The following is a 13,383-nucleotide window of genomic DNA, read 5'->3' on the forward strand; positions in this document are numbered from 1 at the left end:
AAGACTGATGATTTCACGAAAGACAATTCCTTAGAGAAATAACAACTAGGACTTCCTGAACGTGCTGTCTGAAATGGAATCACATTTAAACGCTTTCCTCATACAAGATCATTTACACAAGTTTGAGCTTTCCAGAGGGCTTCTTCATGCAGTTACAGCAAAAGGTTTCCAAACTGAAATACAGCAGCTGACATTGAACCAAAAAATATGTTCCAAATTGTTGTGGTTAGTAAAACAAGAGTGCCCTCTGTCGATGATGAACTCAGGATCAACCACTTGGGCACAAACAACATATGTTTTTATTGAAATGTGTCAAATTAAGGATAACTGCCTCCCTCTTCCCGCAAAAACTGCTTCTGAAGGTAACACAAGTTTGAACTAAAATGCAAAAATTTCTCTATACAGACAATGCATGAACTTCTCCGCTGAAATAATCAATGAGAAAATAACATTAGTATGAGAAAGTGGTTTACCTCTTCATAATAACGGAGATTATTCTCAGCCATATTAGTGAATGTTGACCTCATATCAAACTGCATGTTTTGCTTCCACCTGTCCCAATCCGCTTTCAGAGCATTATTGGCACATTCAACTTTGTCTTCAAGTTTCCCAATCTCTTCTGAGAACTAAACATGAATTGTAACCATTAAAAAATGTTAGTGAAGTCACCACTTCAAAACTGATTGAAATCAAGTTATCGTAGTGCAAACAAACAGAACTGCAGAACCAAGGTAGGTATTTAACTTAGCACAGAAAGCCATTCCTCAGGGATAAATTTAAATTTTATTCCTAATGAATAAGTCGGTACAAGTTCTGAAATACTAACAGAAATTGTAGACCAGATTTAAAGTGTTGCTGAAGATATTTTTATTGACTGAGAAGTCAATAAAACTCTCTTGCAACTCTTGCACCTCTTCACTAGCACTTGACAATAATGAATCTAAAAAGGAAAGTATAGAGGCTTTACTGAACTAGAATCAACTATACAAATTAGATTTATCCAGAAAAACTGAGAAAACCCTGACAGAATCTTTGATAGACTCAGGAGAAAACAGAATGGGGAGACGACAGCAGAAATCAAAAGGACAAACTTTCTGATTTCTTGCCTGTCACCTCACCATCTTTTCTTGTGGAATTAACCTCTGTGTGACCAGGTGCGGGAGAGAGAAATACAGAAGCAGGAAAATAAATTAAACCAAAGGACTTCTGCAGGGAAGAAACTCTTTCACAGCAATCAAGGATCAAAAACCTTGAGGGTTACTCTACAGACATTATTTTCTTCTAATTACTGTAGATGCACAAAGTGACTTTTCAGCTAATGGGAATGAGTAAGTGGACAGAGGCCCTCTCTTTAATGAGTCTTCTAGTCCTCTCAATAATTTTGTTACCTATTGTCATTTACTAATCAGCTGTGTCAGTTCTGGCTGGCACCCAGTCACGGAACAAGGTACATCTTCTGCAGCTGCGGTGCAAGTTCATCTCCTGGGTCTGCACAGCGACTGTCTGCAGCAGGAGGAAGGTCAGGCAGAAACACGACCACCAAGGAACATCAAGCAGGAAAAGATAATCTCCTTGTATTGTTTCCATTACAACTCAGGTCCCATATGCCATCCTCTTCTTCCTTGTATTCTGCTGCCAGACAAATTGTTTTTTCCTCATACAACACCCCTGTAAAGTTCGATAGCTCCCCATGCTCTCTGCAGAGGTGGTGCTTTCATCGATAGGAACCTCGGGATGCCAGGATTAATTTCCAAGATTTTCCAAAAATACTTAGGCTATTGGCAGAATGCAGAAATGTTGAAATTCAGAAAGTCTTGGTGTGCAGCCTCCATCTTGAACCATGCAGGGAGGACCGTGTTCCAGCGCAACAGCCGGCAGTGCTGCCACCATCAGAAACGAACTAAGCAGCACTGCCTGAATTGGTCACAGAACCTGAACCCAGTGCTTAATTCACAAACCATGATCCCAATTCTGTTTGACATAATAGAATCCTTCAGCTCTTAAAGTAGCCAAAAACTCCTTAGCTAGTAAAACTGAAAATTTCATCTGAATGGATTTTCTCCATGTTTCATGATACACAGATGAATAAACAATTCTAGTTAGACTTGATTTCTACACCAATTTTCCTTGCCACACTTCTAGATTAATGAAATACTGGTTATTAATCAAGAACAAAATGCAAAATATTATTTCTACTTTACTGACAAGTCCAAGTTCAATTATCTAGCCAGACCAGTAATCAAACTATGGACAAGGATAATTTCAACTACCAACACTGTAGTCAATATGAAAAGGTTAATCCATAGTTTAAATATGGGGAAATTACCTTTAAAGGAATTACAGGCAGCTGGATTCGGTGTCTTGGGCATGTCCCAAGTTAATTGCCTTTCCTTCAAATACCAAAAATGAAGGCACACAGAATACAGAAAATAGTGAATATTTTTAAATGATTTAGAGTAGGAAAGGCAGTTGAATCCATTTTTGGTTTTGCAAGAAAAAAGTCCCTATATGGGAATGAGCTAGGCAACACACTTAAAGAACTTCTCCAACTTAGAAGTCCTGGCTGCAGCAGCTTCCCCTTATCTCATCCTTCATATCTTTAAGATATTTATTTTAGAGTTTGTTTTTGTCTTGCCTTTTCTAGAAACTACAAATTTCTTCCATGGTGTAGTCACAATGTGATGTGGACGGGCAGACTCTGTTCTAAATCCCAGCCTGGATATGTGGTTTAAACATCACCGTCTAAAGCCCAAAAGAAACTGTGTGCTGTATCGAGGCAAGGGTTGGACTTAAGGTCTAATGACAGCATTATGCCACATTTCATTATCTCAGATAGAGAGGTTTAAGATCTACTTTTTCACAACTGAAAAGAAATATAAATGCCACCCTCTTCAGCTGCCATGACAGAAGAAATCAAAGAAGAAAGGCTTGGTCTCAACAAAAACACCTACCTAGTGTGTTCCTGATTCACAAGGTGTAAATTGTTACAATTTATCCTGCAAATTAAATAGGATTCTGAATCCATTTTCTTACATTGACCTCACTGAGGCAGCTATAGGGATAAATTAAATCTCACATCAGTGATGCCCAGAGAAGGACAGCACAGTGCTAATCAGACATCGGACCATGGGACAGGAAGGTGGGAGCCAGACACTGCTAGGTCAGAGTGCTACCAGTCGTGAACAGTGTGACCTGCAACCAGAGAGACTTGGCCCAATAGCCAAATGATCTGGTAAGTGACACAGCATTTTACACTATCTTACTAAGCAAAATAGCATGAATTTCTATCTGCTACATGAATTAATCCTACAGCTTGGTTATACTATCCCTTTTTATCCTGGAATTAATACATAAGATATATCCAGAATGTGATAGATTCAGCATTTCATCTCTTTACTACTTAGTTTCAAGCCCGAACACTAGAATCTGTAAGTTAACATTTAATGCTTATCTGGTTCTGTCAGAGCACATTATATCAACCTTTTGTCAGAATTACTATTAGCACTAGTGGCAGTACCAAAACTGTTAAAACTCCCAAACCACAGAGGGATAAACTAGCATTGCTGTGTATGCCTTCAGAATGGAGCGTGGGAGCGATGGAGCCACAAACTCCAACATCTTAACAGCCAGAGAGCTCTGGAGGTAAGAAAGGTCTAGATAAGCAGGAAGACACCAAAGTCCTCCCAAATATCTCAGTCAGAGCCTGCATCCAAAATCACAGCCTTCAAACCCTCCGTACCCTGAACAATTGCCGTCTTCATGGACTGTATTTTGGAGTGCAAGACAAGGTTTCGGCTTTTTAGCAGTACCACAGGCAGCTTTCTAAAATCCCAGTGGCAGAAGCACAGCTCAAGAAAAGGTTTTTCTCCAGCCAATGAGCCTGACATCTTGTAAGGTTTAGTTTGCGATTCCAGCCTATTTCAGCTGCGCTGACCTTGGCGATGTTTTGTATTCTCCTGCTGTATAACCTCCTGTTTGTTAAATCATTTAATGTTTGCTGTGACCAATGCTAAAGATCTTGCAGCCTTTTATCAGCTCTAATGACAGTCTAAGATTTCTTATCTATGGTGGAAGTGTACTTCAAATGAGATTAGAGTTCATGCCATTCATTGTCAGCAGAATTTCTGGCTGCTAGATTGCACTGACAAGTTCAATCTGACATCTATGAGATCATTAGAAGCTACATGAGTTCTGCTCAGGATAGAAATTTGTAAATACAGCCAAACTCAGTGTTTGACACCAATTCCAATACTAATACCCGTGTTATGACCACGTTTTATTCTGAAAGTAGTATGGTTAGAAATGTCAGCAAAATTTTCAACACATAATAAAAATACTGATTAAGAAAACAGCTAAAAGTTACTTGAATGGTTAAAAATAGCAGTACACCATTCTCTCTGGCCAAACTATCATTAACAGAGAAAGCCTTCAACTTCTAATTAAGAAAAAGTCTTCAGGATACAGCTGCCACTCAATTAGAGAACACAGCATTTTATGATCAGATTAGACTAACAGACATCTGTTTTACTGCTCTCGTGAGACTGCAAGGGAAATCAGGCTCTCAGAAACAGGATTTTTTCAAATGAGTAAGAAATAGAGGGGTTGGAAAGATAAAGCAAAGATCTGAACACCTGGGTAATCACACCATCCAAAGGCTTTTACCAAAACTGTAAACACAGATTTGGAAACACGGAAACTGAAAAAAGACCAGGTTGTGCAAACTCATCTCAAAATTTTACTGGAAGCAAGTACAAACATCTCATTATGGAGTAAACCATTGTCCATATCAAATCAACGTGGTATGATCAATACTATGTTAAAGGGAAAAATATTCCTTTTTTCTGTAACAGTTCAGGAAAAGCCAGTGCATGCACCTTGTCTGAGGACTCCACCAGATTATAAAAGAAACACCTTCTGAAAAGACCGCATCCTGCCAGGCAACTTTCCCTTCCCTACGGTGAATAGCAATAAGACTAGCTGCTAAACAAGCTATATGAAATTGCAATTCATCGCTGAATTGCTCTGTGCAAATGCGACTGGTTTTAGCAGGTTGCCAACAAACCGTACAAATGAGAAGCACTGATGAAACGGGAAGCAACGTTGAAAAGTTGATATAACTAGCTGCATACAAATAACTTATGCAATAACCTATAACACTCATTCTGCCACAATAAATTCTTAGAATCATAGAATATCTCAAGTTGGAAGGGACTCGCAAGGATCATTCTTAACATGTACTGTGCTTCTACATGCAATGCCACTAGGGCGTGCTGCCGGCACACAGGGCACCCATGGCACGGGGTGCTGGGGACACGGGCAGGCTATGGGAGGAGCCCACAGCGGGTCTGCCCATGCCCTCCCAGGGCAGCATGAGAATACGGTGGCCTGCAGCCAGCAGAGGACTAGGACCTGCCATCGCGACCCCAACTCCCAGCCTGGGGGCATTCTCCAACTTACCATCCTCTGTGCATTTTATAAGAGCTTCATACTCTATATGTAAACTAAGCACAAAGGACAGGAGAAGCAGCAGAGGAAGTAGAGAAACAGAAACAGATTAGAGAACACAATGGCAGTGAAATGAGAGGACAACATAAGATATAAGTAAACAATTTCTACTTCAGGAAAAAGCAAAACCAGAAGTGTTTAGTTATGGTCCCACTGCAGTACACCGAGGCAAATTGCTACAAAGCATACCGTAGCCATCGTAGATATCAGACAGTGGTAATATTTTCTTATTTATTCAGCTCAGTGACAAGAAATCAAATGAAAATATGCATTTCAAGTGCCAAAACCTATCTAAACAGCTCATCTTTACATGAAAGCTAATGATGACAACCCTAATAAAAAGTATCTGAGATATCAAGGACTTTCTCCTTTGATGTACTGAAAAGTTATTATTATTTAGACATTTTTATATATTAATTACACTGTATAACACTTTGTATTAACACTCTGATAAAAGGACATTACTTAGGCTGGAGAGTTAAACAATCAAAAATTTTAAAAATGCCAATACCCATCTCAGAATTTTCTCTTAATTGGCATGCTGAGCCTTGCTGATGGTTTTGGGGATGCCTGCCCCATGGGCTACCAGTTACAAAGCATGGCTTCAGAGGACGTGTTTTCTTCAAGGGATCGTCTTTTGCAGTTAAAATAAGGCCTGGAAGATTTCAGTTTTCTGTACATACTCACCGGATCCTTTTCTGTCTTTTTATTGGCTAAAGCATCAACTTTGGAGTCAAGTTCTCCTTGAATTTGGTCTCTCCTTTTCAAAACACCCTTAATATAGGAGAGAAAAAAGAAGTAAACTGCATCAAATTTCAGCCATCTGTTCAAAAAACCATCAAACAACTTGACTGTTTAATAAATTAAGCAAGGTCACAGAATGAAGCCATCTAATAATTTTGACATGATACATGTACTTTCCTCAAAAAGAGTCTCAAAATCATGAAGTGAAGACTTATTTTTCAATACCTGTATTTTATCTCATGTGTTTTTCAAAAATCTTAGTAAATCCAAAATCAGTGCCACAAGAGTCTGCCATACACAGTATCATTTCTAGTTGTATGAAAAAAAACTGCAACAGCAGTTTACTTAGTATCAGATCAACTTACTATATAGTGGTATTTTAAAATAGCAGCATGAGTTTGCCAAAGCTCATGAGCAAAAGTATCTTCTTTGTGTAAAAGTAACAAGATAAAGTAGAATAAGTAACTAAAAATGGTATACCAGGCATTACTGAAATTGTGACTTTAACCTTCAATATTGTTTTGTAAGTGCCAAACATAGTTCAGTAAAATCAGAGTAAATTATCATAAAAATGATAGATGTTCTAACATTGATATATGTGCTTATTTTCAGCATATGTAATTACTTCCTCCTTTAAAACTGTCTTATCAGGTATTGGATTTTCAGCATAATGTCAAAAATAATTAGAAAGGGGAAGAAATGTTACTTATTAAACTACAAAACAGGAACAGTACTACAGATGAAATTTCCATTTCAGATGCTCATTTGCTCTGTGACCTTGAGGAAGCCTTACAAATTTCTCTTTGGTTTCCTCATCTGTAGAGGCACACTCAGGTGTGCTCATCTTGCAGAAATGTTGCAAGGCTTTAGTCCTTTAAAAAAAAAATAATCAGATGCAGGACATATAAAATTACAAATCTCAAAACCTTCTTTTATATTACCTTGCCACAACTGGTTTTACTGCTTCTTCTGCATATACTAAAGAGATTTTCAATATTCACCTCTAGCACTGGGCATGTTGAAACAGCACAGGGCACAAACAGCTCTACCTTCTCTAACTGTCTTACCTGACTGAGTTACCTTTGAAATCTTGTCACTTGAACAAACACAAATAGAATAATGTAGGAAGTTAATTTTCAAATAATTTTTCAATGCTTCTTTTTGAACAGATACTCACTAGAAAAATTTGGTAAATCTGACTTTGGACAATTCTGAGTAATAGATTAGCAATACATACTGATGATCATAAATCTAAGTTTCAATAGCTCAGAATATGTTTTAGTTAGATAAATACAGAAAGTGTTTAGCTGTAAGCATAAAAGCAAAACAAGTATTTCTGGAACAGCTTTCCTTCATATTACAAATGCTTTCTCTTTTTACTTTTTCTTTTGCCTCTTTTAAAACTGTTTTAATGACTATTTGGCAACTTTTATCAGAAACACTCCTTAAATTACAACATAAACCCAATTATTTTAATATTAATGTGCTGCAACTATAGACAAGAGCTGACTTCTATAGGCAAACAGAGTGTGTTTTTAAAACATATTATTATACTTTTACAGTTTTTTGTTGTAATATTTAAGGTACCCTGCCACAAAACCCTCAAATAATTGTATGTGGACTCGTAACCAATTTATTGCTGCACTTTGTACCCTGAGGCACAGCAGTACTTTGCACTCCTTCAGATTTGTTCTATGAGTCAGTTAGGAAGGAGCCAGTCCAGATGTAAATATTTTAGCTATGAATTCATCTCTTTCCCCAGTATAAGGCTGAACTCCCAACACTGGAAAATAAAAGGATTGTATCGACTACACCTTCTTCGGCAGGTTTACGCATGATCTTGGCTGTACTGCACAAAGGTCCCTGTGATGAGGGGTTAAGCACACCTCTCAAAGCAGGCTTCACTAGTGTGTGACTTCCCCTGTTGTATTTTAGTGTGACTAGTAGTCTGCTCTCCAAACTGCAAGAGGGAAGTAAGCTGTAGGAAAAATAAAAATCCATGGTGAATGAAAGGAAAGGAACGGTTGTTGAACCAGAATAAGCTAGTGGAAGAAGATTTTGCTACGGACAGGACCTCATGGCAGCCTAATGCTGCATTGCACGTGTCGCATCAAGAACACTGCAAGCAGAAAAAAAAGCAATGGGCAACAGCTACTTGTAACACGTGCATGAAGAGCCAGGGTCTTGCTCTACGCATGGCTTGAAACACACTCTCAGTCCTTACTCAGAAACCACTGCAGTAGGAGCTGGGTTCCCAGCAGAAAGGCAAGGACAGATACTGCAGCTTGCATTTCTCAAAATCTAGACAAAAGAGGGGTTTGTACATATTTTCTGCTTTCTGGAGGCAGCAGAGTGGGAATTATGACATGCTGAATTCAGCTACTTAATTATGTTGATTATACATCAGCACTGAGTTTATAAATTCTGAGGCCTGATTTTTTACATTCTCTCCAAGTGTAAGAAAAATACGTACATAAAGGGAACTGAGAGCATCAGCTTATGGCAAAGACTAACACATGCTTATATAATGACACAGGGACTGGAAGTTCCCTACTATTCTGGAAAAAGAAAATATAATTTAGGAACATCTCTGAGAAAGGGAAAAACCTCTCCACTCCTCTTCCCCCACACAATCTGTTCCTCGATGAGTTCATATTTCGGCAGTGTCAGAGGAGGCCTTTCTCAGCTGCTGTTCCCCAAACCTTTCTGTGTTCCCACCTCTCTGCTACAATGCAGAGCTCTCCGAAGACAGCAAAGCCAGGCACTCTTTAGCCCAGCTTTCAAGGGCTGCCTGCCACACAAAACTATCAAGCTTTTCTCATCTGGTAGGGATGCCTCTTGCCTGATTAACAAGGGAAATAGGACCAATCGGATTCCCCGCTAATGGACACCTATCCTGTGCTCTGCACCTCCAGTAACAATGGAAAATAGAGGGACTGCAAAATCATTTCCATCAGTTACAAATTCTCTTCTAAGTTTATCACTAGACTAAGCCAAACTTTATATACAGCCATAAGCAATCCTTAAGGAAACCTTACCATCAGGATTTCACTGTAGAGTACATATTCATGTAAGATAGGCAGCAGATTTTCAGAGAGCCCGGCCATTCGCCTCTCCGTAGCCTTGCAACACTTGTCGATGCAGCTGGCAACACCTTTTAGGGAGTCTGCTATATCTTCTTCCGATGCTGACCAGAGTGTGTGGATGGGGCCATATTCCTTCATTTCATTAAAATACTCTTAACAGGAACATATTCACCTTTTAGTCTTTTGTTCATTAGTAAATGTCTAAGTGATACTAATTGCAACCTCATATTTATTGTGAACAAAGCAAAAGACTGAGGCTAATGTTTAAATTTGCTCAAATGACCAAGATAAGTAAACTGCAGTTCCTTGCTTATGAATAAACTTATCAATTAATGTATTGTAATTAAGTAGTTCCCAGAAACCTATCAGCAAAAACGCCCCACTCATTTAAAAAGTACACATACGCTCTTAGACCTGATGGGCTGCATTCAGTTCACCCCATGATCTGAATTACTTCACGTTGTCTTCATACAGAGGGACATGAGCCATAGCAGCCCCAGGCAGCAGTCGGCCAGACTTGGTTATACTACCCTGAATTCCTCTGCTACAGTGATGCTCCGAATCCTGTCTTGGTTATTAAAACTAACAGCTTTGGTATGTCCCAAAAGCTCCAAAAAACATACTGAAGTTCACTCCAGTTCTGCAGGTGTTATCTCCTTTAGTAGTTTTTATTAATTTAAATACAAGGTATCCTACAAATTATTTCTCTTATGTCTCTAGGCAAAGTGGTAATCTGTAAACAGAAAGAAGGCCCAGAATTCACTGTGCCATTTGGTAGGACTAAACTTGGGCAAGGCTGGAAATGACCCGAAAGCTGTGTGTTTGTAGGAGGGTACTGTGAACACATTGGTCATGTATTGAAAACACAATTTCATCACAACTGAATTTATAATGAAGAAATGTCAAAAAAAAAGAAATGCAAAGCAGCTGTGTGGCATGAAGAGTGTAATGTTTCCTTTGAGATTAATTGAACAAAAAAAATCTCCATGGAAGATGTAATTAAGAATGCCACATTAAGCTACTGCAAGCAGGAATCTTCTCTGAATCACAGCTATCAACAGTTCGTATCCGTGACAGTACGGCCCTGCACACAAGTGTTCTGCCAAATGCTATTTGAAAAATCTAGAAAGAAGATATAACCTACAGCATTTGGGAGCACGTCAACATTCATAAGGTTTTCCGAGAAATATTTTGGCACCAATGCCTTGAGCCTATGGACCTCAGCCAGCTATTTCCACTGAAATGAATGATGTGGAAAGGAACTCTTTTCACCAACATGTATTTCCCTTTTATAAGACCCCTTGAATTTAGTGAGGACACGCTGAGATGTGATACTGCACAATAAAGCACAAGGGCTCAGTTACTAAGGAACACAGAGCAGCTCTTCAAATTATATTATATAGACAATAAAACACCTTAAGTGCTGACCAGTGGAAATTCTACTAGAGAGGGCTAGTCTGAGATCAGGGTCAATCTCAGAAATATAGTAATTTAGCATTCCAAGTAGGAGTGCAAACTGCTGCTACTTAAGGAAAAAAATGAAATTAAGTCATCTTTCTTAAGAAAACTCTTAACAGGCACAATTTCCCATGACAGAAATTATAGCCAATGGTAAAGCTATTAAAAAAAAAAAAAAATCTACTACTTGGTCAACACAGAAAAAAAGGTGCAAAATGAAGCCAGAAAAAGAGATGTTTAGAGATCTGGAATCTAGAGAGCATTATGTCAGTACAAGACAGCATAGAAAACTCTGACTGCGTACATTCCACTGAAAATACAAAACAAAAGGTCACGCAGCTTTCCAAAAAGCACAAGTAACAAGATAGCCATACTTGCTATGTTTTCCTCTTTCTAAGTTCCTTATCAAGTAGTTTAATGACATGTTAAAACTTTTCCTATTAAGAAGTTATTCAAACTAACTTGAAAGTCTGCCAAAACAATAACCATTATGAAAAGCACAGTATAACGAATCTCCCTTCTCCCCTGCTTGCTGGAAAGAGTATTTTGCCTGGCACAATGAAAACTAATTTACTTTTCCAATATATTAATTTCTTAAATCAATAAAACTGATACTTGTTTCTACTTACCTCTTTCTTCCTTGTAAATTCTATGAGCTATTTTATCTAGTACATTTATTTTCTGACTAAATGTTTCCACGTAATCGTTAATTTCTATAAACATTTCAGGACGATTTTTAACTCCTCCTCTTACTGAGGACGCTACAGCTCTGACAGTCTGTCCCATCCTGCTCAGCAAACCAGGACCCTGCTTCTTGTGTGAGGAGAGTTCCTACGGACAGAACAAGCCGTGTTTATTTCCATGCACTTTTAAAAATTCTCTGAAAACAATGCATCCTTTAATGCTTGCTTTCTTAAAAACAAAACTACATACATAAGCCTCTGTGTGTCTTTATAGTGTTTAAATCTTACTTTAAAATTATTAGACCAGAGTCAGAACTGTACCTGTTGTGTGCTTTTATTAGCTAAGCCTTTCTGGGCAAACACAAGCACACCGTGTATCATGGTCTCACAAGAACGATTAAAGATGGCAGAGAACCTTTACCCTTTCATCTCTTAGGCTGAGCTAGCTAGTTTGCAATTTAGCCTTTTGAACAGGAAAGCAGAGGTAATGATTGCAGAAATAAGTCATTGAGGAAAGCAAACTATTCCTACTGGAAGAAGTAATCCATCTATTTTTTTTGCAACTCTTTTCTTATATTGCTAGAATAACCTCTGCTGAAGTTCAGAGGCCGGCTTTTCTGAGTTCAAAACTCCAATTTTCAACTGGACGCATCTTGCAAAAATACAACAGGAAATTCAAAGGCTGTATTTTTCTTTAGTGAAACTAGTATAACTTTTTTTAAAAAGCTGACGAAAAAGACAGTGCCATGCCAAAACAAGATTTAAAATACTACTTTTCATATAATCTTGGAAGCTTATATGTATACCAAAAAGCATACAGAGTTGAAATATTGTGAATTTGCCACAAAAATCTAAAATGCAGCAAGAAAAAACACTTTGGAAGGTAGAGCAATATTTATGGCCACATGAATGAGTACCAAAAGCACAGAAGAAAAGGTTATCTCGGGGGATGAATACTCCATAAATCCTGTGCCTTCTTCTGACATTTCTGTAACAAGCCGTGGGAGGACACTATTGAGTGCTGAACTAGGGAGACTCCTGATATACTCTACTAACACAAGACATGGTTTCACATAACTGTAAATAAAAGTAAAGTCATTTTACCCAGGCCTGTGCAGTAAGAAAAATTTTGAAGTCTTCATTAAAAGTTAAAGTTGGATGATCAGCAATACGGTTCAAAAATTTATGTAAAGCTTTTCTTCGAGTCTCAATGAATTCATCATTAAATCGTTCCACCATTCCTTTCATTATGAATTTTTCGGGCAATGGCTAAGGAAAAAAAGAAAAAATATATTGTATAATTTGCATAATATTAAGAGTATTAGAATAGTTCATATACTTGCTGAAAACCATAGGTATACCTCGTAGTATTGACCATGAAAAACCCAAACTGTTAGAAAGTTACCACATTCAACAGTGGCATAACATGGTTCTTGTAGCCTACAGTGCAGAAGAAAACAAGTACAACTAAGAAAGAAGGACATAAATTACTGCAAATGGCACAATTATAAACCTAAGAAATACCTTTATGGGATTTTTACTTATCACGTATGTATAAAGCTAATGAAAGTATGTTGGTTTAAAGTTTGTGAGATTTCAGAACTGAAGACCTCAAACATCTCTTTGTAAAAATGGAGCCATCTTATAAACAAATAAAAATAATGTAAGTTTTAGCAAACTAACAGGAATAATCAGTGCTGGATGTGCTTCTTCAAGTTTGCTCTTCAACCAGAGGAAATCCTGGTATCGTCTTCGAACTTCATATTCACTGGAGTCAAATTCACCACGAGATGTCTGAAAACCAGAGGGAGAAAAAACAGGCCCAGGTTAGAATACCAGAAAAAAATAATAAAATAGTTTTCGATTTTGGAGAAAACTGAGTATTTGAAAGGAATGCATACATGATT

General features: G+C 37.9%; 2 protein-coding genes across 3 annotated transcripts in view; one reads left to right on the forward strand and one right to left on the reverse strand.

Moving 5' to 3' along the window:
• Positions 1 to 191, forward strand: part of PLPPR5 (phospholipid phosphatase related 5) — a 109,206-nt gene extending 109,015 nt beyond the window's left edge. Inside the window, exon 9 of the mRNA XM_086617305.1 lies at positions 108 to 191. Coding sequence (XP_086473431.1) covers positions 108 to 191 — 84 coding nt within the window. The remainder of the gene's footprint in view (positions 1 to 107) is intronic.
• The window catches only part of SNX7 (sorting nexin 7), a 28,963-nt gene that overhangs the window by 8,251 nt on the left and 7,329 nt on the right, over positions 1 to 13,383 (reverse strand). For both annotated transcript variants that reach the window (XM_086617303.1, XM_086617302.1), the window contains 6 exons: positions 13,160 to 13,270; positions 12,581 to 12,745; positions 11,423 to 11,624; positions 9,288 to 9,487; positions 6,193 to 6,279; positions 474 to 626 (listed from right to left, as the gene is read on the reverse strand). In XM_086617303.1, coding sequence (XP_086473429.1) covers positions 474 to 626; positions 6,193 to 6,279; positions 9,288 to 9,487; positions 11,423 to 11,624; positions 12,581 to 12,745; positions 13,160 to 13,270 — 918 coding nt within the window. The remainder of the gene's footprint in view (positions 1 to 473; positions 627 to 6,192; positions 6,280 to 9,287; positions 9,488 to 11,422; positions 11,625 to 12,580; positions 12,746 to 13,159; positions 13,271 to 13,383) is intronic.

The sequence above is a fragment of the Tauraco erythrolophus genome, chromosome 10 (assembly GCF_009769465.1).
Source record: "Tauraco erythrolophus isolate bTauEry1 chromosome 10, bTauEry1.pri, whole genome shotgun sequence".
Lineage (NCBI taxonomy): Eukaryota > Metazoa > Chordata > Aves > Musophagiformes > Musophagidae > Tauraco > Tauraco erythrolophus.